General features: G+C 43.6%; 1 protein-coding gene across 2 annotated transcripts; it reads left to right on the forward strand.

Moving 5' to 3' along the window:
* Positions 1–1220: 1220 nt before the first annotated feature.
* On the forward strand, positions 1221–14620 carry LOC114708584 (testis-specific protein TSX-like). Of its 2 annotated transcripts, XM_037199274.1 has the most exons (7): positions 1221–1359; positions 2694–2805; positions 4760–4796; positions 6012–6096; positions 10464–10567; positions 11851–11909; positions 14230–14620. In XM_037199274.1, exons 2-7 carry the CDS (start codon positions 2712–2714, stop codon positions 14253–14255), a joined length of 405 nt encoding a protein of 134 aa, XP_037055169.1. In that variant the 5' UTR covers positions 1221–1359; positions 2694–2711; the 3' UTR covers positions 14256–14620. The 2 variants fall into 2 exon arrangements, with proteins under 2 accessions (XP_037055169.1, XP_028747789.1); XM_028891956.2 differs by lacking the exon at positions 1221–1359 and having other exon boundaries at positions 2602–2805.
* Positions 14621–22689: the final 8069 nt, after the last annotated feature.

Consider the following 22689-nt stretch of genomic DNA (forward strand, 5'->3'; position numbering starts at 1 on the left):
CCTCCACCCCACCCCTATCCCACTTTCTGTGTTCTTCAAGCACTACTTCAAAATCAAATGTTAGCATAAGTTAAGGTTAGGTCAGGTGGTCACATTCGCTTTGGTTTGGCAGAAAGACTATAGAAGCAAACCTACACACACAACCAACCAAAGGAAAATAGGTCATGTTTTCTTAGCACTCCCAATCTAGTTGAGGGAGAATAAGCAGCAGGTTTCTCTGGGTCCTCCAGTGAATGTGAGCCTTTAGGATACTTTAGAGATCTGACATTCTCGAGCCCTGTATTCCCCAGCTGGCCTCATCACACACAATTGACTCCCCACCCTTACTCCCACCCCACCTTCTGTTTTTTATTTTCACAGGAAAATAATGGTCTGAGCTATAGGTTTGGACAGAAAGTCAAGCTCCCCAATGAAGTCTTAGTGCTTTTATAAGGTAAAAACTAGTACCTAACCCAGTGAAGAAAGAGTATAGAATCAATCCCTCCTCTCTCGACTAGTAACTAGATCTGGCATCTGCTTTGTGCATCCACGCCAGCTGGGTGAGAATCTAGGAACCAGTATTTTCTAGGCATTCCAGTGAGGATGAGACTTTAGGGTACCATGGAGATGTGACATTCATTCTCTCTCCCAAAACTCCTAACCTCCCCTGCACCCGACTCCCTGAAGCCAGATGACCGTGAGTCCACCTTCTGGGCTCCACAATTCCTGCTGGGAAATCTAAAGGTCTGCACAGGTCTCTAGGAAGGAGAGTCATACTCCACAGTGAGGTCTGGCCACCTTTACGAAGTAAGACTTTCCACTAACTGACCCAATACAAGGAAAAGCTGAGGAGCAACTGACCCTCACAAAATAGTAACTAGAAGGTAGGTAGTGTGGTAGTGCAGTTCTTTAATGACAATACTCGGGGAGGTCAAAGGCGGGAGGATGGATCTCTGTGAGTTTGGGGCCAGCCTGATCTACATAGCAAGTTCCAGATCAGGTGGGGCTACATACTGAGACTTTGTCTCAAGAAAGTATTAATCTAGAGTGCAGACGTTTTTAGTGCTTCTAGAGTAGCTGAAGGAAAATCTGTGTGCTGGTGTTTTCTAGCATCATCCCTCAAAGGACAGGGATGAGGCTTTAGCCTGCTACAAAGGTGTAACAATCTCATCTTACATCACACTACCCCTCTCCAGTACACCATCTCACCTTCCGGTCCCCCAGACCTGGCGCCACCACGCACCGCACCGCACCGCACCCTGTCCTTCATCCCCACCACTTTCAGTCCTCTGAAAGGATTGCTTGGGCATCAGAGGAGCAGTGCAGATTAGCTGGAAAATCGAGTCAAATTCTGCGGTGAGGTCTTGCTGGCTTTGTAAGGTAGGGGGTTCAATATTTGACTCACTGAAAGGAAGAACATAGGACAGCCCACCCCAAGCATTAACTAGATGAGACATTTTCTTGCTGCTTCCAGGCGAGCTGAGGGAAAACCTAGCAGCAAGTGTGTTCTAAGCCCTCTAATGAGGAAGCCCCTTTGGGGTAGGTCCTCCCAGAGTGCGGTATTCTCTAGTTCCCGACCCACCTCTCCATCCATCCCCTCCTTTATCTTACCCCCTGCCCCACACAACCCCGCAGCTCCTGACACCAGCCCTACTCATTACGATGCTCATTCCAGCCTCTTGCCCACTGCCCACCAGACCCACCCCCACCTGCGGATGACGCTCATTCCAGCCTCCTCGTGCCTACTGCCCACGAGATCCACTCCCCACCTCCTGTGGCCCTCAAGTACATCTGGGAACACTAACATTCTGTACCCGGCGGTTGATAAGGAGAGCCCAACTTCACAGTGTGGTCCTACTGTAGCCTTTGTAAGGCAGGGAGTTTCAGTAGCTGACACGTGAAAGGAAGGGAGTGAGAGTTGCCTCCTCCGGCGCCCCCGCCCCCCAGCTAAGTCCCAGATAATCTCTTAGTGTTTCTGCCCCAGCTGAGAGAACTCAGACGCCAATTTTTTTTTTCCTATGCCCTCGGAGGATTGGGGTAAGGGGTACCGCAGACATGTGACCTTCTCTCATTCTACACCTCTACAAACTGCCTGCCTACCCCCAGCCTATTTCCTTGCCTCTGGGCCTCATCTCCTGTGGTCTGGTACCCAACCATGGTAGCCTTCCAACACCCCTGCCTGTTAAGCCCACCCACCCTCCTGTTCTTCACAAGTGCCGAAAAAGAACATCTGTAAGGGTAGATTGGGAAAGGCAAGCTCCACGGTGGTAAGTTGGTAGGGAGTTGGTGGTAAGGTGGAAGCTCTGATACCCGATCCTGTAAAAGGAAGCGTATAGGACCTACCACCTCACCCCAATACTAACTAGATCACAGAGGTTTTCTTAATACTGCCACCCAAGCTGAAGGAAAACCTAGATGCCAGTGTTTTCTAAGACCTTGATTGAGAGTAGGCCTTAAGGACTCTGGCTCTACCCATTTCCAACACTCGGGGCTCTCTGGCCCCAACCCCTGCCCCCCCTAGTCCTGGGCCTGGGCCCTGGACTCCTTACCTAGGCCCCACCCAAGCCCCACCCTCCACAACATCACAAACCGAGGCTGTGATGAAAGCTTAAAGCTCCGGCCCAGATCCTCAGGCCTTCATTCATAGCAGCCACCTAGACTTGGGTATCAGCTCCTCCAACAGGTCTCCCCCCGGATCCTCTTCCCAAACACAGGAGCCTAATTCCACAGCCATGTCCGAGGAGCAGACCCCCCAGTCATCTGAAGCAGAATGCAGCGCAATGGAGTTCACAGAATTTGAGGATGAAGAACGCTGGTTTTTCGAAGGTAAAGACCTACTTTTTTATCACTGTCTAAAGAAGGAAAATGACCTTTCTGGGCCTGAATTCAGAGACACTGTTTCTTTCCAATTCCCCCTGAGCAGAGGGGAAACCATCTTCTGTCTCTCCAGGTTTTCTTGTTTCTCATGCCGCCTGCCCCCTGATTTCTAAGTAATGTCATCCGAAGATCCTTAGTTTTCCCTAAAACTGTCAAACAAAATCAGGGATTCTCTTTAACTGGAGGCAAGTAGAATGATGAACAACACAAACTTTTACGAATGAACTAATCAGAGTTATCTACTAACCCGTGTGGAACTACCTTTGGACACTGTTGGAAAAGAGCATTGTTACTGGAGACCAGAAGGTCCCAGTGTGAGCTGGTAGTTATCATCCCCTTCCTACTTTCTCCTAGAATTGGGGCATCTGGTAGTTCTCCCCAATCAAATTGAGGGACCCATTCAACAACAGAAGTCCTGTAAACTGAGGCATTTAAACATATATTTTGGATTCACTTTTTCACCTTAATACAGTGAGCTGGAGTCGGGCAGTAGTGGTGGCACCTTTAATCCCAGCATTTAGGAGGTAGCCTGTATCTCTGAATTCGAGGCCAGCCTGGTCTGCAGAGCAAGTTTCAGAACAGCCAGGGCTACAGAGAAACCCTGTACTGGCAAAAACAAAAGCAAACAAATAAGACAAAGTAAACTGGATGTAGTGGTGTATACTTTTAATCCCAGCACGTGGGAGACAGAGGTAGGCTGCGCTCTGTGAGTCTGAGGCTAGCCTGGTCTACATAGCGAGCTCCAGGCCAGCTAGGGCTGTACAATGAGACTGCCTAAGGAAAACAAAACAATAAAGCGGCGGCTTAACCTTCTGACATAACAGCCTCACTTGCCACAAAATCTACACACTCTTGCTTCCGTATCTCCTAGAACATGCAATGATAAATGTGGAGATATCTTCAAAGTGCTTTGACTTAATGTGTTAAATATGAATTTTATTTGTATTTAGGTCTGTATATGTTTTAATCCTCATTTTGCCTTTTTTTTATTTTTTTATTTTTTTGAGACAGGGTTTCTCTGTGTAGTTTTGGTGCCTATCCTGGATCTCGCTCTGTAGACCAGGCTGACCTCGAACTCACAGAGATCCGTCTGCCTCTGCCTCCCGAGTGCTGGGATTAAAGGTGTGCGCCACCACAGCCTGGCTTCATTTTGCCTTTTTATTCTTGTTTCATTCACAGTGTTGGGAATCAAGCCAAGGCTTCCCTCTGCACTGGGCAAGTATTCCACCTTGAAGTCACCCCTAAGTCCACCCTGCTATTTTTGGTTGTTTTGGGTTTTTTATGTTTTGCCAGCCTAGGCATTTTTTTTTAAAGCAAACTGTTAAGCCTTCATAGGAATGAGCTCCAGCAGCTCAGGTTCTTCGCTGTTAGCTCTCACAAAAGTGCTTCTTGGGGTAGAGACCCTTCAGATGAACTCAGGTAACTTTCTGCTCAGCATCCTCCTTTTTTAGCTCATTTTTCTTCACCTGTTTCAAGAAAATAACTTCCTTCTTAAAGTGCTAAATATGCTCAATACACACATTAACTTAGGTGTAAAAGGATTTTTGCAAGTTTACTCAGAGTCGGAAGAATAAATGAAAATATTTTTCTTGGTATATATGAATGCAAATTTTAAAACACTTAAAAAAGTAGTGAAAGACAATTTTTACAAATATTTTTTCTCCTTTTATACCCTTGGCAGTTTAAAGGGTCTAAAACTGGTGACTGTTACTACCTCTCCTCCAACTATTTGATAGGCTGTTAATAAAATCTCAGTTGTGTTTAGGTTTGGCAATATCATTCCGCATGGTATGGTCTCCTGCCCCCAGGAGTTCAAGCCCAAGAGGCCTTCCAAGCTACTTCCTCCCCTTCCTGCCACCCTTTGCCTTACATGTACATTTTCACCTTTTATTTTTCATTACAGATGATGACACTGAGAAGAAGGAGGAGGAATCCCTGGGGTAAGCTGTGCAAGATTCTATTCACATTAACCATTGTTATCTTTGCGTTGGCAGCTGATTCCAACTCAAGGGAACAAGAAGTACACCAACTACCTTGTTACATGATTTGATGAACAGCACACAAATGCACACTTCCATGAGACCTTCTAGAGCAGTAACTGAGAATTTATCACACTTTCTTTTTCCAAGACAAGAGAGTCTTTGGTTTTCTCACTGATTGAAACTGGTACCTTGCTGTGTCTTTAAAGAAAAATACTATCGAAATAAGACTGAAAAGCTTTCTTTGGATTTTTATTTTTCATGCTGTTCTGAAGCCCTCTATGAACAATGGTGGATAGCAATTTCTCTTTTGTACTCAGTTTTCAGTAGGGATTCTCCCAAGGCCAAGTGCATTCCAGTTGCTTAGGCTAGTGAATGAGATACAGTGTCTCAGAGAACTGATAACTGAGTTCCCAGAAACTCCAGGAGAAAACAGATTAGATGTAGCTTAGTCTCAGAGCCTCTTTATTTAATGATGGGAACAGAGGGTGGGAGTGGAAGCACAGGCAGAAGCATGATCTGGACTGCCTACAAAAGCACACATTCTCCAGTGCAGGTGCTCTAGGGTCAGAATCTCAACACAGTGCAAATAGCTAGGGACCACTGACAAATCGATAAATCGGTTTCTTTCTTTTTTTTTTATTTCCTTTCCCCCCCTTTTTTTTTTCTTGGTTTTTCGAGACAGGGTTTCTCTGTGCAGCTTTGCGCCTTTCCTGGAACTCGCTAACAAATCGCTTTCTGTTAGGAATATTGGAAATCAAACTTACGCTAGTAATTGTGACCTGAACCCAAAGCAAGAACGAACTGGGTAAAAATCCAAAACTGAAGCTTTTAAAAGGTAACAAAGTGGAGAGCAAAATACATATATCAAGTGAGCCCATTAAAACTGCAACAATATTTGGGCCAATGAAACTAGAACAAACTAAGTAGAGTCAAAACAGTCATCTCACTGTTTATTTCTTAATCTATAAGATGAAAAAGTTGATCTAGATAACACCCTTCAGTCTCAATATTCTGTTCAATGCATTTTCTGAAGTCCGTCCCAGTTATTCAATCATTTGGTTTTAGCCCCAGATTGTACTTTAGTTTCATTGCTTGGGTTTCTGAACTGCATGCAATCTGGTGTTGAGGTGAAAAACTCTCCAGTGTGTTGACTATTGTGATACTTTTCTCTAGCCATGCCAACTCATCCCTTCACCTGCAAGATATTCTTCAAGAGAACCAAGTCAGCAGTACTGATGATAGTGACGCTTGCCAAGCTGTAAGTAGGACAAGGAAAACCAAAACACACCAAGATGTGAGAACCTGAAACACACATCAAATGGCGGGGGTGGGGGTGGGGGGTGGGGGGTGGGGTGGGGGGTGGGGTAGGTGGGGGGGTGGGTTGCTGGATTCTAAACATACTAGAAGAGATATGGTGTTAGAACCACTGAAAACTGAACCACGCTGTGAATGTGTTTAACTCATCAGTTAAATATGGTCAATATATTTTCTCCCATAAATCCTGTTAGGGCTTTGAAACAGGGATCGATGCATGAACAAATAACTACTCAGAGAGTATTCTCTTTTTCTTGTTCTTTCCCTGCCTGTTGATGGAGATGTATTTAGAAGCAAGAATAATAGAAAACAAATATACCCATGTGATTTACCCTTCTGAAAACCAGGTGCTAGATATGTTCGTGTGTCTACAGATTGTTTAGAGTTCGGTCCCAGGGAAGATCATCTGACCTAGTAAATCATACTGTGCTTGAATTGCTTGTAGAATTGTAGCATGTGATTACATGACTTTTCTATTGATGGAGAATAAAGTACTTCCTAAGGAAGCCCCATAGATCCTGGAGTAGCTCTACAACAGCAAATGTCGACTTATGCTTCATAGGGAACTGTCTTGCTGTACTTTTAAAGCATCTATTCTAATTCAGCTCCTTTGAACCAGTACTAACAAATTTAATGTTCCTTCCACAGGATAGACCTTCAAACTTTTAAAAATTTATTTTATTTTTAATTCTGTGCATGTGTGTGTAGATATATGCACATGAGTACAGGTACCCACAAACATCAAAGGCATTGGGGCTTTAGCTGCTCCTAGAGCTGGAGTTACAGGTAGTCGTGAGCCAGTTAATGTGGGTGCCGGCGTCAAACTTTGGTCCTCTGGAAGAGCCACAAGCATTTTTAATTAATTAATTATTTATTTAATTAATTAACTTTGTTTATTCAAGACAGGGTTTCTCTGTGTAGTTTTGGTGCCTCTGTTGGATCTTGCTCTGTAGACCAGGCTGTCCTCGAACTCATAGAGATCCTCCTGCCTCTGCTTCTGAGTGCTGGGATTAAAGGCCTGTGCCACCGGCCCCCCCCCCTACAAGCATTCTTAACCATTGGGCCATCTCTCCAGCCCCAAGCCTTCTTCACGGTAGGCCTAAATCTTCTCCAAGATATGTTATACATCACAAGGCCTTCAACTGACTTGATTCAGAGTCTCCCTCCATTCCAGTTCTCTAAATGAATGCATATCAATTTGTTTGGACATTTTTAAAGTGGGACTTTGTAATATGAATGCAATATGGGCAGAGAGTTGGCTCAGTGGTTAAGAGTTCTTACTGCTATTCCAGAAGACCTGAGTTTGATTCCCAGCCCCCCCATTATATAGCTCACAACCTCTTCTAACACCCAACTCCAGGGGGAGGACACTATCACTCATGTATACACACATATAATTAAAAATATAAATAAATGTATTTAATTTATTATTAATTTTTACTCTGTGTGTTTGTGTATATTTGGGTATTTGTGTGGCTGCCAGAGGACAACTTGAAGATGACGGTTCTCTCTTTCCACCCTGTGCTTCTCAGGCTTGGTGGGAAGTGCCTTAATCTACTGAGCCACCTCACTGGCTCCATAGATCTTAATTTTTTCATGGGTTCTGAGGATCAAACTTGGGCTGCCAGGCTATCGTGACTAGCAGCTTTACCCACTAAGCCATGATCCCTTTCCCTCAACATGTAATATAAATGTGATTTTAACATGTTCAGTTTGAGGGGGTATGTCTAAGACCAAAATAAAATAAAATCTTGCCAGTTTTGAGTTCGCCCAATTTTAAAATATGAAATTTAATAGAAGTAGGTATATGTTTAGCATAAAAGTAGTCATACACCAGAAAGATTAGACGTTATCTCAAGATGGACAAGAAAGAAACATAGAGCAATGATTTCCTAAGTACAGCATCTCTGTTTTGTGTGATGGAAAAACCCCACAATGGACAGTAGTAACAGGATATAATATCATGAATGTAATAAATCAATACTATTAATGTAATTAATGAATATTATAAATATAATTATTGAATGAATACTGCGAATGTGATCAATGAATATCACAAATGTAATTAATATCATGAGTGTAATTAATGAATATAATGAGTATGATTAAAAAAATAAATATTTTTTTTTGAGACAGGGTTTCCCTGTATAGCTTTAGTTCCTGTCCTGGAACTCACTCTGTAGCCCAGGCTGGCCTCGAACTCACAGAGATCTGCCTGCCTCTGCCTCCGGAGTGCTGGAATTAAAGGCATGCACTACCACAGCCCAGCTATAAAAAATAAATAATTTTTTTAAAGTAGCCATACACATAAGAATGGTTATACATTCTTTTTGGTATATAGCCTAAGAATTTTCCTTGGTAGAGCAAAACATGAGTAAACTGTCAAGTGTGACTGCACATGTAGCAGGTTTGGGCTTGGCTTATTAATGAAGTAAGTAGCAGAAGGGGCCGATGACAGTCCTGCCTTACTATAGTTCAGCCAATTTTGGAATACTATGTATTTTGTTATCATTTTCTAAAATGTGGGTCTGTGAAAAGGTTTTTTTAGCCCATAAAAAGTTTTTTTTAAGCCAGATGTGAAGCTGGATGTGGTGTCCCATACCTTTAATCCCAGCACTCTCAGGAGGCTGAGGCAGGCAGAGCGCTCTGTGAGTTCAAGGCCAGCAGGTCTACAAATCGAGTTCCAGGACAGTCAGGGCTACGCCAAGCAAAACAAGTGCCTTCAATCTGTAATCCCAGCACTCCTATGGTGAGATGGGAGGCAGACACAGGATTATCTAGAAGCTTGTAGGCCTGCTTGCCTGAAGTATTCAGCATGGCAGAAACAAGAGCTATCCTGTCCCAAACAAGGTATAAGGAGAAACCCAACTCTTGAAAGTTGTCTTCTGGCCTCCACACATGTGCTTCTGTCTCTGTCTTCTCTCTCTCTCTCTCTCTCTCTCTCTCTCTCTCTCTCTCTCTCTCTCTCTCCCTCCCTCCCTCCTCTCTCTCTCATACACACACACACACACACACACTTTAAAATTTAAACATAATACACAGCACAACACAGTCTTGTGTGCTTAGACACACTGCATAGAGTTTTAGCACTATGCCTGAGGTGGGGGCTCCCAGCAAAAGGAACATAAATGTGAAAATTGTGGTATTAAGTGGACAGTGCAGAGGATATGTGCTTAAAGTATGAGAGCTGAAACAAGAAGGCCAAGGTTCAACCTCAGCCAGGAAAATTCACATTGGGTGACAAATTTTTCACCACTTTGTGCATGTCTGAAATAACCAAAATGCACTGAAAGTATTGATTTAAGTGTTACAACTGAATTTTAATAAATAGGTGAATTTGTAAGTATAGAATACATGAATATTGAAGATTGACTACCAAAGTAATGATTCTTTTCAAGTAGCTGCTGCATGCCTACCCTGAAGCCAGGGCCACAGCCCTGGAAAGCTAAGGTGAATGTGGCCTAGATGGATATAATCTCTCTCTCATTTGTTTTTTTTTTTTTTTGAGACAGAGCCTTGCTATGGAGCCCTGGCTGCCCCAGAACTCACTATGGTAGACCAGGGTGGTCTCGAACTCATAGAGATCCAATTGCTTCTGCCTCCCCAGTGGTGGTGGGATTAAAAGATGGCATTGAGCTTTCAGCCCTGCCTCCACCTCGCCAGTGCTGCGACTGCAGATGCGCACCACCACGTTCAGATTTCCTTTTGAGATTTTGAAAGAAAGAAAATAAATGTCAGCCATAATAAAAGCAAATTGAGGATTATAGTCAACAACCAATGCCACTAAATATTCTAGAACCAACTTAGATCTTGTCAGGGTATCTGGTGCTTTCATTAATGTGAGCAATCTACCCTTACAAGAACACTGTACCCAAGGCCCATTTTTTCCAAAGTTATCAAGGTACCTACCTAATGATGTTGATGTGGGAGAGGGGCAGTGGTCAAGTTATAAGGTACAAGGTTTACTAAGCTTCGTACCAACTTTATTTTCATCACTTAAGACTATCAACCATTGGGGGCTGGAGAGATGACTCAGCGGTTAAGAGCACTGACTGCTCTTCCAGAGGTCCCGGGTTCAATTCCCAGCATCCACATGGCAGCTCACAACTGTCTGTACCTCCAGTTCCAGAGGACCCTCACACAGACATACGCGCAAGCAAAACACTAATGCACATAAAATAAAAATAAAGAATTATTTTAAAAAAATACGATCAACCGTAGGGTTAACATTAAGACAGAAGTCCTTCTTTGATGGCCCAAAGTTCCGTCTACTTCATTTTGACTTTTCCCTGTGTCTTTATCACTCCATAGGGATGTTCTGAAGAAGATGATGAGACCAGCCACAGTGACAGCGATACTGACGATAACGTGCAAGTTATCATTGGCGACATAAAAACAAACCCCTCCATGTATATGTATGTAATCTTGTGTGTCTTTGGGTTGTGGGACATCCAGGGAGGATGCCTCTTCATGAACTGTTCTTAGCCTTATCCTTTGTACCTGCTGAAAAGAAATGCAGGAAGGCACTCAGTCTGTAGTAACAAGTGTCCCCCACACCAGTTGCACTATGCTGTTGTTGCTGTTTTTATGGAGGACATTGTTTCCACTTCCTCTGCTTTATGTGTACTTTTCTCACAGATGATTTTTTTTTTGTTTTGTTTTTGTTTTGTTTTGTTTTGTTTTTTGAGACAGGGTTTCTCTGTGTAGCTTTGCGCCTTTCCTGGGACTCACTTGGTAGCCCAGGCTGGCCTCGAACTCACAGAGATCCACCTGCCTCTGCCTCCCAAGTGCTGGGATTAAAGGTGTGCGCCACCACCGCCCGGCTCACAGATGATTTTGATATTAAATTATTTAGGATTTTGCTTTTGTGAGCATGGCTGTCATATTTGTAAGAAATAGAGAGTTCAAAGGGTAAAAGAGCCCAGAAGTCTATTTCTAGTAAGGCAGTGTCCTAGAGAAGAGCTTTCATGCTCTTTTCTCTTAGTACTGTTTTTTTTACCAAGTGCCAGTGGAGGCACACATTTGGTGTCCGGCTTTTTCCTTTAAAATGGAGAAATACGTAAGATTTGCATGCATGCCTTCAATGCCAGCATCTGGGAGGCAGTAGCAGGAGAATCTCTTTGAGTTCTAGGCCAGCCTGATTTACATAGTGACTTCCCTTTGCCTCTGTCTCCTGGAGCTCTGCTGGGATAAACAGGCCTTGAGCTCCAGTCAGCCCTGCCTCCACCTCACCAGTGCGGGGACTGCAGCTGGGCGTCACCACATTCTGATTTCTTATGTAGAATCTGATCTACAGAGTGGCTTCCAGGCCAGTTAGGGCTGCATAGTTCAAGCTGTCTCAAAGAAGGTGGGGTGAGTAGCCTGCCTGCTTTTTGCATGGCTAATTGTTCAAACTCCCCACCCCCACCCCTTTTATGGAAGATCAGTGGTTTGTTTACTAATTGATAAACAACAAAAATAGTAGCTCTAATGAAACTTTTCTCAAAACCTCTACTTCTTTCTTTGGTCTTTTCTGTTACACATATCCATGAAAAAAAAAAGTAAATTTCACATCCCCATTCCTTTTAGTAGGAAGACAACCTTTCTTAGTTCCAATATGAATGGGCCAATTTTTATGTGTGTGCTTGAATGACTTTTGGGTCTCCAAATTGTTGGTGTCAGCCTATTGACAGTCCACTTCACTTTCTCTGTATTCTAGGGAGATGCTCACTAATCTGAAATCTAAATCAAAGCAAGACATGGAAAAAACTGCACCAGGTATCTTTCTTGCCCTTTGTATTGTTATTGAAGTCATTCATATGTTGCATCTTTGCAGCCTGACATCCATACAAAGAAAACACTCATACTCTTAAAAAAAATTCAATTCAAACGCTTTTAAAAAATTAAAGACGTTGCAGCCGGGCGGTCATGACGCACGCCTTTAATCCCAGCACTCGGGAGGCATAGGCAGGCGGATCTCTGCGAGTTCGAGGCCAGCCTGGGCTACAGAGTGAGTTCCAGGACAGGCTCCAAAGCTACACAGAGAAATCCTGTCTTGAAGAAAAAAAAATTAAAGACATTGCAAGCCAGGTGTAGTGGTGCATGCATGTAAGTCCAGCACTCCAGTACTCAATGAGGCAGACAGGTATCTGTGAGTTGAAGGCCAGCCTGGTCTAGTGAGCAAGTCCCAGAAGAGCTAGGGCTACATAGTAAGACCTTACCTAAGCAATAAACAAACAAACAAATTAATTAATTAATTTTTAGAAAGTAAATAAACAGTCAAGGGATAATCAGGATGTAACCCAGTTGGTAAAGGACTTTCCTTGCATGCATGAAACCCTTGGTTCAATGCCTAGACACCACAGAAGCAGAGCATGATGTAATCCCAGCACTGGGGATGCAAAAGACACCGACCCCATTCCAAGGATGACCTAAGCAGGCAAAGAACATGGAGTGTAAGGAAGAAGTTGGAACAGTGCCTGTTCACAGGGATCACACTGTGCCTTGGCTACAAGGGAGGACTCCAGCTCAGGGACTGCCCCCGGTGGTCTAGTTCCTGTCTCACTCAGACATCCCCACATAAGTGCCCCCCTTCTCTCTCCTGTGTTAACCAAGTCCAAGGCTCTGCAGTCTGGGCAAGGAGGAGCCCCAGGAGGCTGCTCCAGTCAAGATCACTGGGGAGTGGGTGAATGTCTTCACCAGCAGGGACTGAGTTGGGGGTTGTAGTTATCAAGAGAAAGAGAATTGGAAGGAACTGGGAGGATCCAAGGCAGTGCATGTTTGTAGGGTCCAGGTGGATATGTTCAGACCCCATTAAGCTGCCCACCCAGGAGCCAGAGTCCCTGATTATAATCACAAAGGCAACCCGCAGCAGAGGGTAGGAGCTAAGGAAGAGCTGAGCAGAACCTGACCCTCCAACCCCCACCCAGTCCTGCTCCTGGAATGCCTCCTCTTAAGCTCTGGCTTTGCAGAGCAACTGAGTTCTGAGTACACAGACTAGACCCATTGACCCACACACTCTCCATGTCTTACTGTGCAGAATGGAGCGGAAAGGAAGTGGTATCTCCTATAGAGACTAAAACCGTGAGGCTGGAGAGATGGCTCAGTAGCTAAGAGCTCATATGGCTCTTGCAGAGGACCCAGGTTTGGTCCCCAGCACCGTGTCATGTTGCTCACAGTCACCTATAATTCCAGCTCCGGGGGACCCAACTACCCTGACCTTTGTAGGCAATAACACTCATGTACCTATACCCACACAGAGATGTCTTTTAATTAAATCAGTGTGACTTCTCTATCATAAGTTTGTCTTAAAAGTTGAAGTTGCACTTTATATGAAAGAAAAAGTTGTCTCTCTTTCTTTTTCTAAGACAGGGTTTTTCTGTGTAGCCCTGGCTGTCCTGGAACTCACTCTGTAGACCAGGCTGTCCTCACAAAGATCCTTCTGCCTCTGCCTCCCAAGTGCTGGAATTAAAGGCGTGTGCTGCTGCTGCGGCTGCTGCTGCCGCTGCCGCTGCCGCCGCCGCCGCCCAGCAGGCAAAAGATTTTGTAGTTCTTGTAGTGCCTTCGTTCTTTCACAGCATCAAAACTATAGTTTACAAGGCAACATCCATAGGTGAGGAAGGAAATGGACATTTCAGTGTTTAACATTTTGTGTATTGACCTGTGTACATGAGTACATGCTTGCACACAGGTTGGCTGGCAAGCAGCTTTACCAGCTGGGCCATCTCCATCTCCACATAATGCATTTTCACAGCATCTCATACAGCTGAAATACTGATCTTTGGCTTTTATTATAAAGAATCAGCTGGGCAGTAGTGGTTCATGCCTTTAATCCCAGCACTCAGGAGGCAGAGGCAGGCGGATCTTTGTGAGTTCGAGGCCAGCCTAGTCTATATAGTGAGTTCCAGGACAGCCAGAGCTACTTAGAGAAACCCTGTCTCAAAAAACTAGAGAGAGAGAGAGAGAGAGAGAGAGAGAGAGAGAGAGAGAGAGAGAGAGAGAAAGACTTGGTAGTCCTTAGTAGGCTCCTTCTAAAGATGTGCACAAGGGAGAGGCATTACTGGAAAATAGAAAATAATTGCAAGCCTTTCTTTTACAGATAACGCCATGAACCCAACCGATTAAACGAGGATCAAAAACAAATTGCCATTACCTATCCTCATGCATAAATGAAGCTGTAATGGCAAAACAAAAACAAACACAACACAAAACAAAAAAAAAACAACCTTGTTTTTAAAGACAACGGCATCATCTTTACTCACCTACCTGAAAGCAAATCTATACCAAACTGCTAAAACAATTAGAAAATACTTGAGACCAGATGTAAAGTGGGGAATCTCTATTGAGTCTTGAATGTTTTAAAGCTTGAAATTGTTGTTCAGTTTGAAAAAATCACCCCCAGACAATCTAAAGCCATCTACATTCCATAATGAACCAACTAGAAGAGTTTGTTGCCGGTTGTCAAATAAAAACGTCTGTGTTGAAACCTTCGCGTGGCTGTGTGACAGCTTCTAAGGCATTGTCTTTTCCTTGTCATGCTAATTGCCCCCTTTTTTTCTTTTCTTTTCTTTCTCCCCAACCCCCATTTGGCTTTTGTGAGACCAGGTTTCTGTGTAACAGGGCTCTGGCTGTCCTGGAACTCACTCTGAAGACCTGACTGGCTTTGCCTGCCTCTACTTGCCAAGTGCTGGGATTAAAGGCATGTGCCACCATGCCTGGTTTATTTGCAAGTTCTTTATAATAAGGTTTAATTTTAAAAAGAGGAAGATTTAAGAATTTAGGCCGGGCAGTGGTGACGCACGCCTGTAATCCCAGCACTCGGGAGGCAGAGCCAGGCGGATCTCTGTGAGTTCGAGGCCAGCCTGGTCTACAGAGCCTGTCCAGGACAGGCTCCAAAGCTACAGAGAAAACTAAAAAAAAAAAAAAAAAAAAAAAAAAAAAAAAAAAAAAAAAGAATTTAGAGCCAGGTAGTGGTAGTGCATGCCTTTAATGCCAACAATCAGGGAGGCAGAGGCAGGCGGATCTCTGTGATTTCAGCCTGGTCTACAGAGTGAGTTCCAGGACAGGCACCAAAATTACCCAGAGAAACCCTGTCTCGGAAAAAAAAAAAAATTTAGATAAAAATTAAAATTTAAGAGTACATTGTAATCATTCTTGCGTTACCAATTAGAATTATTTTTCCAGACCATCTCATTTAACTACAAACGTAGAAGTCATTGCACTTGCTGTCTTACAATAAATATTCAATATTTATAGAATTCTGAATATTTAAATACCCATATAGTAGACCTATGGTTTCATTGAATACAAGCAGACAGTGGTTTATAGACAAAGAGCTTGCATTGCTTTGTTGGCAATTAGTCAACAGTTAGTTTGAGGTGGGGGTAGGGGATTAAACTGTTCCGATCCACGTGATTGTTTAGGACATTCACTTTTAAAGCTCTGACCGGAAGAACTCTTGCCTTACCCATTACAGTTAAATCTCCTTATTATTAATGGGTAGAGTCTGCCCTGACCCTGTTCTTCCTAAATCAGAGAACAGAGCCTGAACCAAGTCAAAACCAGTTTTTCTACTTCCTTCCTTCCTTCCTTCTCCTCCTCTGTAACCTTTAATTCTATTGTATCTGACTGGGGAGTGCTACTTTCAGCGGCTGCCTGCGACATAGAAGAAATGAAGTCATAGAATTGATATAAGGATTTACTACTAAACTTGCTTAGGAGACAAGCACTCAAAGGGGAATTATGCCAAGGAGTGCTGCTTCCTAGATGCCTCAAAGGCAAGTGGTGTACTAACCAGGCTTGTTAAGAGATAAGCAGAACTTAGGATCCCTCGGATTTGATGAATGTTTAGGCTCCATTCCCATCACAAAGGAGGTAGTTTAGGCTCTCAATGGGCCCTTAGTATTCATCCCAAGAGACCTTGTCTGGGTTAGTAACCCATGTATTTAGAGTATGGCCTTTGGAGGAGAGCTGATAGGATCTGGACTCCGGTTCAGCGTGGGCAGCAACCCACTAGAAGAGATAAACCTTGGTGGTTCTACGCTGTTCCAGCTCTGCAAGCAAACAGTGCTCCTGAGCTGTGGAGTCATGACTAGCTCCACCTAGATTTCAAAGTATGCCTGGATGAGCCTTAAGATCCAAGCGGAGAACTGGAGTAAAGCTGCTCTAAAATTCTTACCAGCATAGTGCTTAGCAAAGCCATGGCCTTGTAACCAGAGCGAGTGGCCATTTGCCCATGGTGTAGAGCCCCAAAGAGCTCTGCCACTTATGATCCCAGAAATATAGAGCACCAGTATTCATCAACAACCTGGGAGAGGTGCAGGCACCTGGTTCCAGCTGACGAGAAGTGCTGTGCCAGACTTTGTTCTTGAGTCTTAAGCTAGTTCCCCTGTTGGGGTGGGGCTAGAGATGGCATGGTGGTTAAGAGTGCTTGCTGCTCCTCAGAGGACTCGAGCTCAGTTCCTGGCATCCACATTAGGTATCTCACAACTGCCTGTAACTCCAGCTCCAGGGGATTCAACACCCTCTTTTTGGCATCCTCCAGCAACCAGCCCCCTACATACATAAATAAAAGTAAAAATCTTAAAATATATTTATAAAAAGAGAAAGGGACACCAGTGACATCTAGACCTTGGTATCCCCTCCTAGAGAAATATGTTGAGTGTGGTGGCACACACCTGTAATCCCATCATTCAGGAGGCAGAGGCAAGTGAATCTCTGTGAATTAGAGGCCAACCTGGTCTACAGAATGATTTCAAGGCTAGTCAGAACTACACAGGGAGACCCCGTCTCAAACAAACAAACAAAAACCTTCTTCTGTTGGGAGGGGCTCATGGCACCTCACCCTTCCCTGGGGGTCTATAAGTAGTTAACAGTTGGTAATAAATTCTCTGGAGCCTGTAACTTCTGGTAGAGAGTCTATTCTCCTACAAACAATACCCTCACCCAGGCCCCTGAAAACAATCCTAATGAAACTCACTGGAGCACATATCTTAAACACACACACACACACACACACACACACACACACACACACACACACACCAGTGCTGGGATTAAAGGCATGCACCACCACAGCGGTAAGTCTGAAGCATATAACTGTATGACTTCTCAAGTTCACAGCCAGAAGAGAATTTGTCTCCATATGAACCATATCTTGGGCCTCCCCCTTACCTGATTTACACAATATTTAGGTGAGATTTGGGAATTAGCCCTTAAAGTTAATGCTGGAATGAGTTAAGACTTGGAGGGTTGTTGGGATGCCATAAAATGAATGTTGTATGTAAAGAAGACATAAATTTCAAGGAGGCCAGGCATGGAACACTGTGATTTGAATATATGTGTCCCTCCAAAATTTATATATCAGAATCCAATTATGAGGTAAAGTCTTAGTCAGGCAGTGGTGGCACATACCTTTGATTCCAGCATTCAGGAAGCAAAGGCAGATGGATCAGGTTCAAGGACAGCCAGGACTACACAGAGAAATCCTGTCTCAAAAAAAAACCAAAACCAAAACCTTTTAGATATAATTTTTTTTTCATTTTCATTTATTTATTTTTTTTTCTATTATCAGTTTTATACAGTACAAATCCTTATTCTAATAGTGAAATGTTTCACTGAGGCTTGCCCAATGATTGAGTAAAACCAAAACTTATTATAAGCCACAGTCATCCTAGGGTCCCCCTGCTATGTAGCCTCCCTGGATCTGTGGGTTGCAGTCTGATTGTCCTTTGCTTTATATCTAGTATCCACTTATGAATGAGTGCAGACCATGTTTGTCCTTCTGGGTCTGGGTTAGAGAGGTAACATTTTTTTCAATGAAGCTGACAGGTATGGTGGAGTGAGGAAGATGAAAACAAAGAGACAAGTAAATAAATAATACATAAATAAAAATACACAAATAAATAGCAGATAAAGAACATGACTTTAAAAGATTTTAAAATAAGTTCGAAGGAGCTTAAACACTTAAATGACCTACGCATGTGGCACATGGTGACCTTTAATCCCAGAACTCTGGAGGTAGAGGCAGAGGCAGGTGACTCTCTGAGTTCCAGGCCAGATGGTCTGCAGAGTGAGTTGCAGGCCAGCCAGGGCTACACAGAGAGACCCTGTCTCAAAACAAAACAAAAAAAGGGGGGGTGTGCTGGGCATTGTAATTCACACCTGTAATACCACAGCACTTGAGAGGATTGCTGTGAATTTGAGGCCAGCCTGAGCTACAGAGTGAAATTCAAGCAAGCCTGAACTACCCAGTGAAACCCTATTACAAACACAAACAAACAACAACAACAACAAAAATCTTGTTGTTTTTGTTTTTCTGGAAATTGTGACTCATGCCTGTCATCCCAGAACTATAGTGTCTAAGGGAGGAGGACTCCAAATTCAAGGCCAGCCCAGGCTACATATTAGACCCTATTACAAACATAGAAACAAACCAAAATCTAAATTGTGTCATCCAGAGAGGCAAGATGAAAATTAATACCTAATCCTGCTCCATGTAAAACTTGATGCTTGGTTTTCACTAGGGTCCTCAGGGCCAAGAGCTGACAGAAACACTCCTTTCCAGCTGCAAGGGCAAAGCCACTTGCTAAGAAGACTCCGAAGCCACCAAGTAGCTCATGACGGGAGCACTGAACTGGGCAGCCAGGAGGAGCCCAAGGAAGGGCTGTGGAGGTTCTGTCTATCTCTCCCAGGATAGGCAGCAAGGAGGGCGCTCTCAGGGCAGAAACAACTTGGAAGGTGTGGGATGTTGGCACTCCAGTTTTCATCCCTAGAGTGGTCTTAGTTCAACGGAATATTGGAGTCTGAAGAAATTTTGAGTGGTGGCCGAAGTGATTGCAAATGCTTTCTCTCTCTCCCTCTCCCTCTCCCCTCCCCTCCCCTCCCCTCCCCTCCCCCTCCCCCTCCCCCTCCCCTCCTCCCTCTCCCCTCTCCTCCTCCCCCTCCCCCTCTCTCTCCCTCTCTCTCTCCCTTTTTTTTTTTTTCTGGAGCTGAGGACCAAACCCAGGGCCTTGTTCTTGCTAGGCAAGCGCTCTACCACTAAGCTAAATCCCCAACCCCCCAAATGCTTTCTCTAAGGGAGAAGTGTGATCATCCTGTGGTTAACTTTTTAAGAAAATGCCAAACAATAGTCCAGAGTACCTGGCCCTCTTTACGTTCAAACCAGCAGTGTATTTCCATGCCGGTTTCTCTACATCTTACCATTATTTGGTGTTGTCATGCCAACAATTGGTTTTGCAGTTATTACTGTCATCAATTTGGTGTCAGTAGCAGGTGCATGGTAATATGTCACTGTACGGTTTTAAACTGCACTTTTCAACTGTGCTATAGTCTACATATGAAATGTCTCCCAAAGCTTCCTGAATCGAGGTCTTGTGTGTAAATACTAAAAACAAAATGGGATTGCTGAAGCCTATGCAGTCCTACTTTTCAGTTTTTGAGGAATATCCACACTGCTATCCCTAGCAATGAATTGCTTCATTTTCCACTCACTGTGTACTAGGGCTTCTTCAATTTCTCCATTAATGAATTAATGATGCTCGCTTCTTATCTTTTTAATTGCATTTATTTGTGCAGTGTGTGTGTGTGTGTGTGTGTGTGTGTGTGTGTGTGTGTACGCACCACAGTACACAGTACACATGTGGCAGTCAGAGAATGACTTTCAGGAAACAGTATTCTCCTTTCCCCACGTGGTTCCCAGGGATTGAATTCAGGTCATCAGGCTTGGCAGCAGGTATCTTTACTCACTAAGCTATCTTGGCAACCCTGAGTTTTGTTTGTTTGTTTGTTTGTTTGTTTGAGACAGGGCCTCATGTAGCCCAGGCTGACCTCAAACTTGCTATGTAGCAAAAGCTGACCTTGAACTCCTGATCTTCCTGCCTCTATCTCCCAAGTGTTGAGATTACAGGTGTGTACCACCATGCCAGGCTTACATTTGAATTGGGGTTTTTTTGTTTGTTTGGTGTAATGCAGTGTAAGACATAGGTACATTTTGATTCTTTTGCATATAGACACCCAGCTTTTCCAGCACTCTTGGCTGAGCAGACTGGGACCTTCGGAAACTTTACCTATCTGTTTTTTGTTTGTTTGTTTGTTTTAACGTAGTAAGAATATTTAACATGGTCTCTGGCCCCCTTAACACAATTTTGAGTGTATGGTAGAGTCCCAGTTAAGGTCAACTGACTGTATATGCATAGCATTGTTTCCAGTCTTTCTGTTCTACCAGTTTAGGTCTAGCCTTACACCAGTACAATATTGTTTTTAGTAGTATAATGCCTTTTGAAATCAGGAAGCGTGATGCCTTCATCTTTGTTCTTTTCACAATTGTTTTGGCTATTCATGGGCCTTTAGGCATCCATATGCATTTTTCAACTGTTTTTACTATTTCTGAAATATAAAAAAAAAAAAGCCAAAATCTTTGGGAATGCAATAGGTATTGATTGAGTCTATAGATCACTTTGAGCAGTAGAAGCATTTTAACAATATCAAATATTCTAGTCATGGCAATTATCTCCAGACTATTTCGTGTTATAATAAAGATCAATTTAGCTCACAATTCTGGAAGCAGTAACAGTCAAGACTGTGGTGGCCAGGGTCTTCTCAGCTTCTGATGAGAAGCAGTGTTAACTCATAGGAGAGTTGTGGACAGGGAAACATCTATGTGCCCAAGAGAACTAACACACAAGAGCAATTGGGGTGGGTGCTAGGCTCACTTTATAGCAACCTCCTCTTGAAATCCAAGAACTCATCCAGTCTCTTGAGAAATTCATTAAACCCTCTTAAAGATGCTACCACCGGTCCACATCAAGACTCCACAGGAGAACTGCTGAGAGGAAACCATATGTTTTAATTATAGCACCAAGCTTGGTGTAGTGGCGCACACCTTTAATCCCAGGGTTTGGGAGGCAGAGGCAGGCAAATATTAGTGAGTTTGGGGCCAGCCTTGTCTACACAGTAAGTTCCAAGCCAGCCAGGGCTACATGGTGAGACCTTGTCTCAAACAAAAACAAATAAACTAAAACGCAGAACATCAATGAATAGCTTTGTGTTTGATTACATTTTATGTCTCTCCATAATGGTTTTCGTTTTCCGTTCCATTCATCTCATTGCTTAATTTCATTTCTTAGTGTCAATTCTGTTTGATAGTATTCTAAGTGGGACTTTTCAATTTTCCTTTTCATAAATTCATTGTTTATGTATAGAAGTTCAACTGACTTTTAAAATACTTTTTATTTATATATTGGAGAATGGGTATCTTAGTTTGCCTTCTGTTGCTATGATTTAAAAAAAACTGCAGACTCTGTTTTAGATTTAAAAAATCAAAATTGTAAATGACTGGAGTACTCTGTTCACAGATAACATGATCATTTATGTGGAAAATGAAAGTCTCCACAAAAAACTTATGACTCAGATGATTCAGTTGTAAAGTTGTAGGATACACCATGAACATACAAAAGTCAACTGGGGGAGGAAAGGGTTTATTTCAGCTGACAAAACTCTCAGGTCATACTCAGTGAAGGAAGCCAGGGCTCAAAACAGAACTCAAAACAGAAACCTGAAGGCAGGAACTGATACAGAGACCATGGAGGAACTGCTTACTGGCTTGTCCCCTGTCTCAGTTGGGGTTCCTATTGTTGTGATAAACAGCTTAATCAAAATTAACATAGGGAGAAAAGGGCTTATTTCCATTCACAGTTTGTTGTCCATTATCCAAGGAAGTCAGGGGAAGAACTCAAGCAGGGCAGGAACCTGGCACAGGAGTTCATACAGAGTCCATGGAAGAGTGCTGCTTACCAGCTTGCTCTGGCTGGCTTGCTCAGCCTGTTTTCTTGTATCACCCAGGACCACAAACCCAGGAGTGGCACCACTCCCAGTGAGCTGGCCCCTTCTACATAAATCACCAGTCAAGAAAATGCACCACTGGCTTGCTCACAGGCCAGTTCCAATGGAAACAGTTTCTCCTCCTCCTCCTCCTCCTCCTCCTCCTCCTCCTCCTCCTCCTCCTTCTTTTGTTGTTTTGTTGTTTTTTGTTTGTTTGTTTTCCAAGACAGGGTTTCTCAGTATAGTTTTGGTGCCTGTCCTGGATCTCACTCTGTAGACCAGGCTGGCCTCAAACTCACAGAGATCTGCCTGCCTCTGCCTTCCTAATGCTGAGATTAGAGGCCTGCACCACCACTGCCCCGCTGTCACCAGGACAAGGGGTTTTGAGCATGCCGCAGTGTGCACGTGGAGATTAGGAGACAACTTATGGGAGCTGGTTCTCTCTTTCCTCCATCATGTGTTTGTTATTGGTGAAACTCAGGTCTTCCGGCTTGGGGGCAAGTGCCTATAATTGCCAAGCCATGTCACTGGCCCTCAGTTGACTTTTGTATGTTCATGGTGCATCCTACAACTTTACAACTGAATCATCTGAGTCATAAGTTTTTTGTGGAGACTTTCATTTTCCACATAAATGATCATGTTATCTGTGAACAGAGTACTCCAGTCATTTACAATTTTGATTTTTTAAATCTAAAACAGAGTCTGCAGCCTGGGCTGGCCTTGAATTTGTGATCCTCTT

Source organism: Peromyscus leucopus, chromosome X (genome assembly GCF_004664715.2).
Source record: "Peromyscus leucopus breed LL Stock chromosome X, UCI_PerLeu_2.1, whole genome shotgun sequence".
NCBI classification, from domain to species: Eukaryota; Metazoa; Chordata; class Mammalia; order Rodentia; family Cricetidae; genus Peromyscus; species Peromyscus leucopus.

What these genes read in the sequence shown, in the direction of transcription:
- LOC114708584 (XM_037199274.1), top strand. Translation starts at nt 2,712, where the DNA reads ATGTCCGAGGAGCAGACCCCCCAGTCATCTGAAGCAGAATGCAGCGCA. An exon ending in ACAAACCCCTCCATGTATAT is followed by an intron (nt 10,568 to 11,850) that starts GTATGTAATCTT and finishes TCTGTATTCTAG; the next exon opens with GGAGATGCTCACTAATCTGA. An exon ending in CATGGAAAAAACTGCACCAG is followed by an intron (nt 11,910 to 14,229) that starts GTATCTTTCTTG and finishes TTTCTTTTACAG; the next exon opens with ATAACGCCATGAACCCAACC.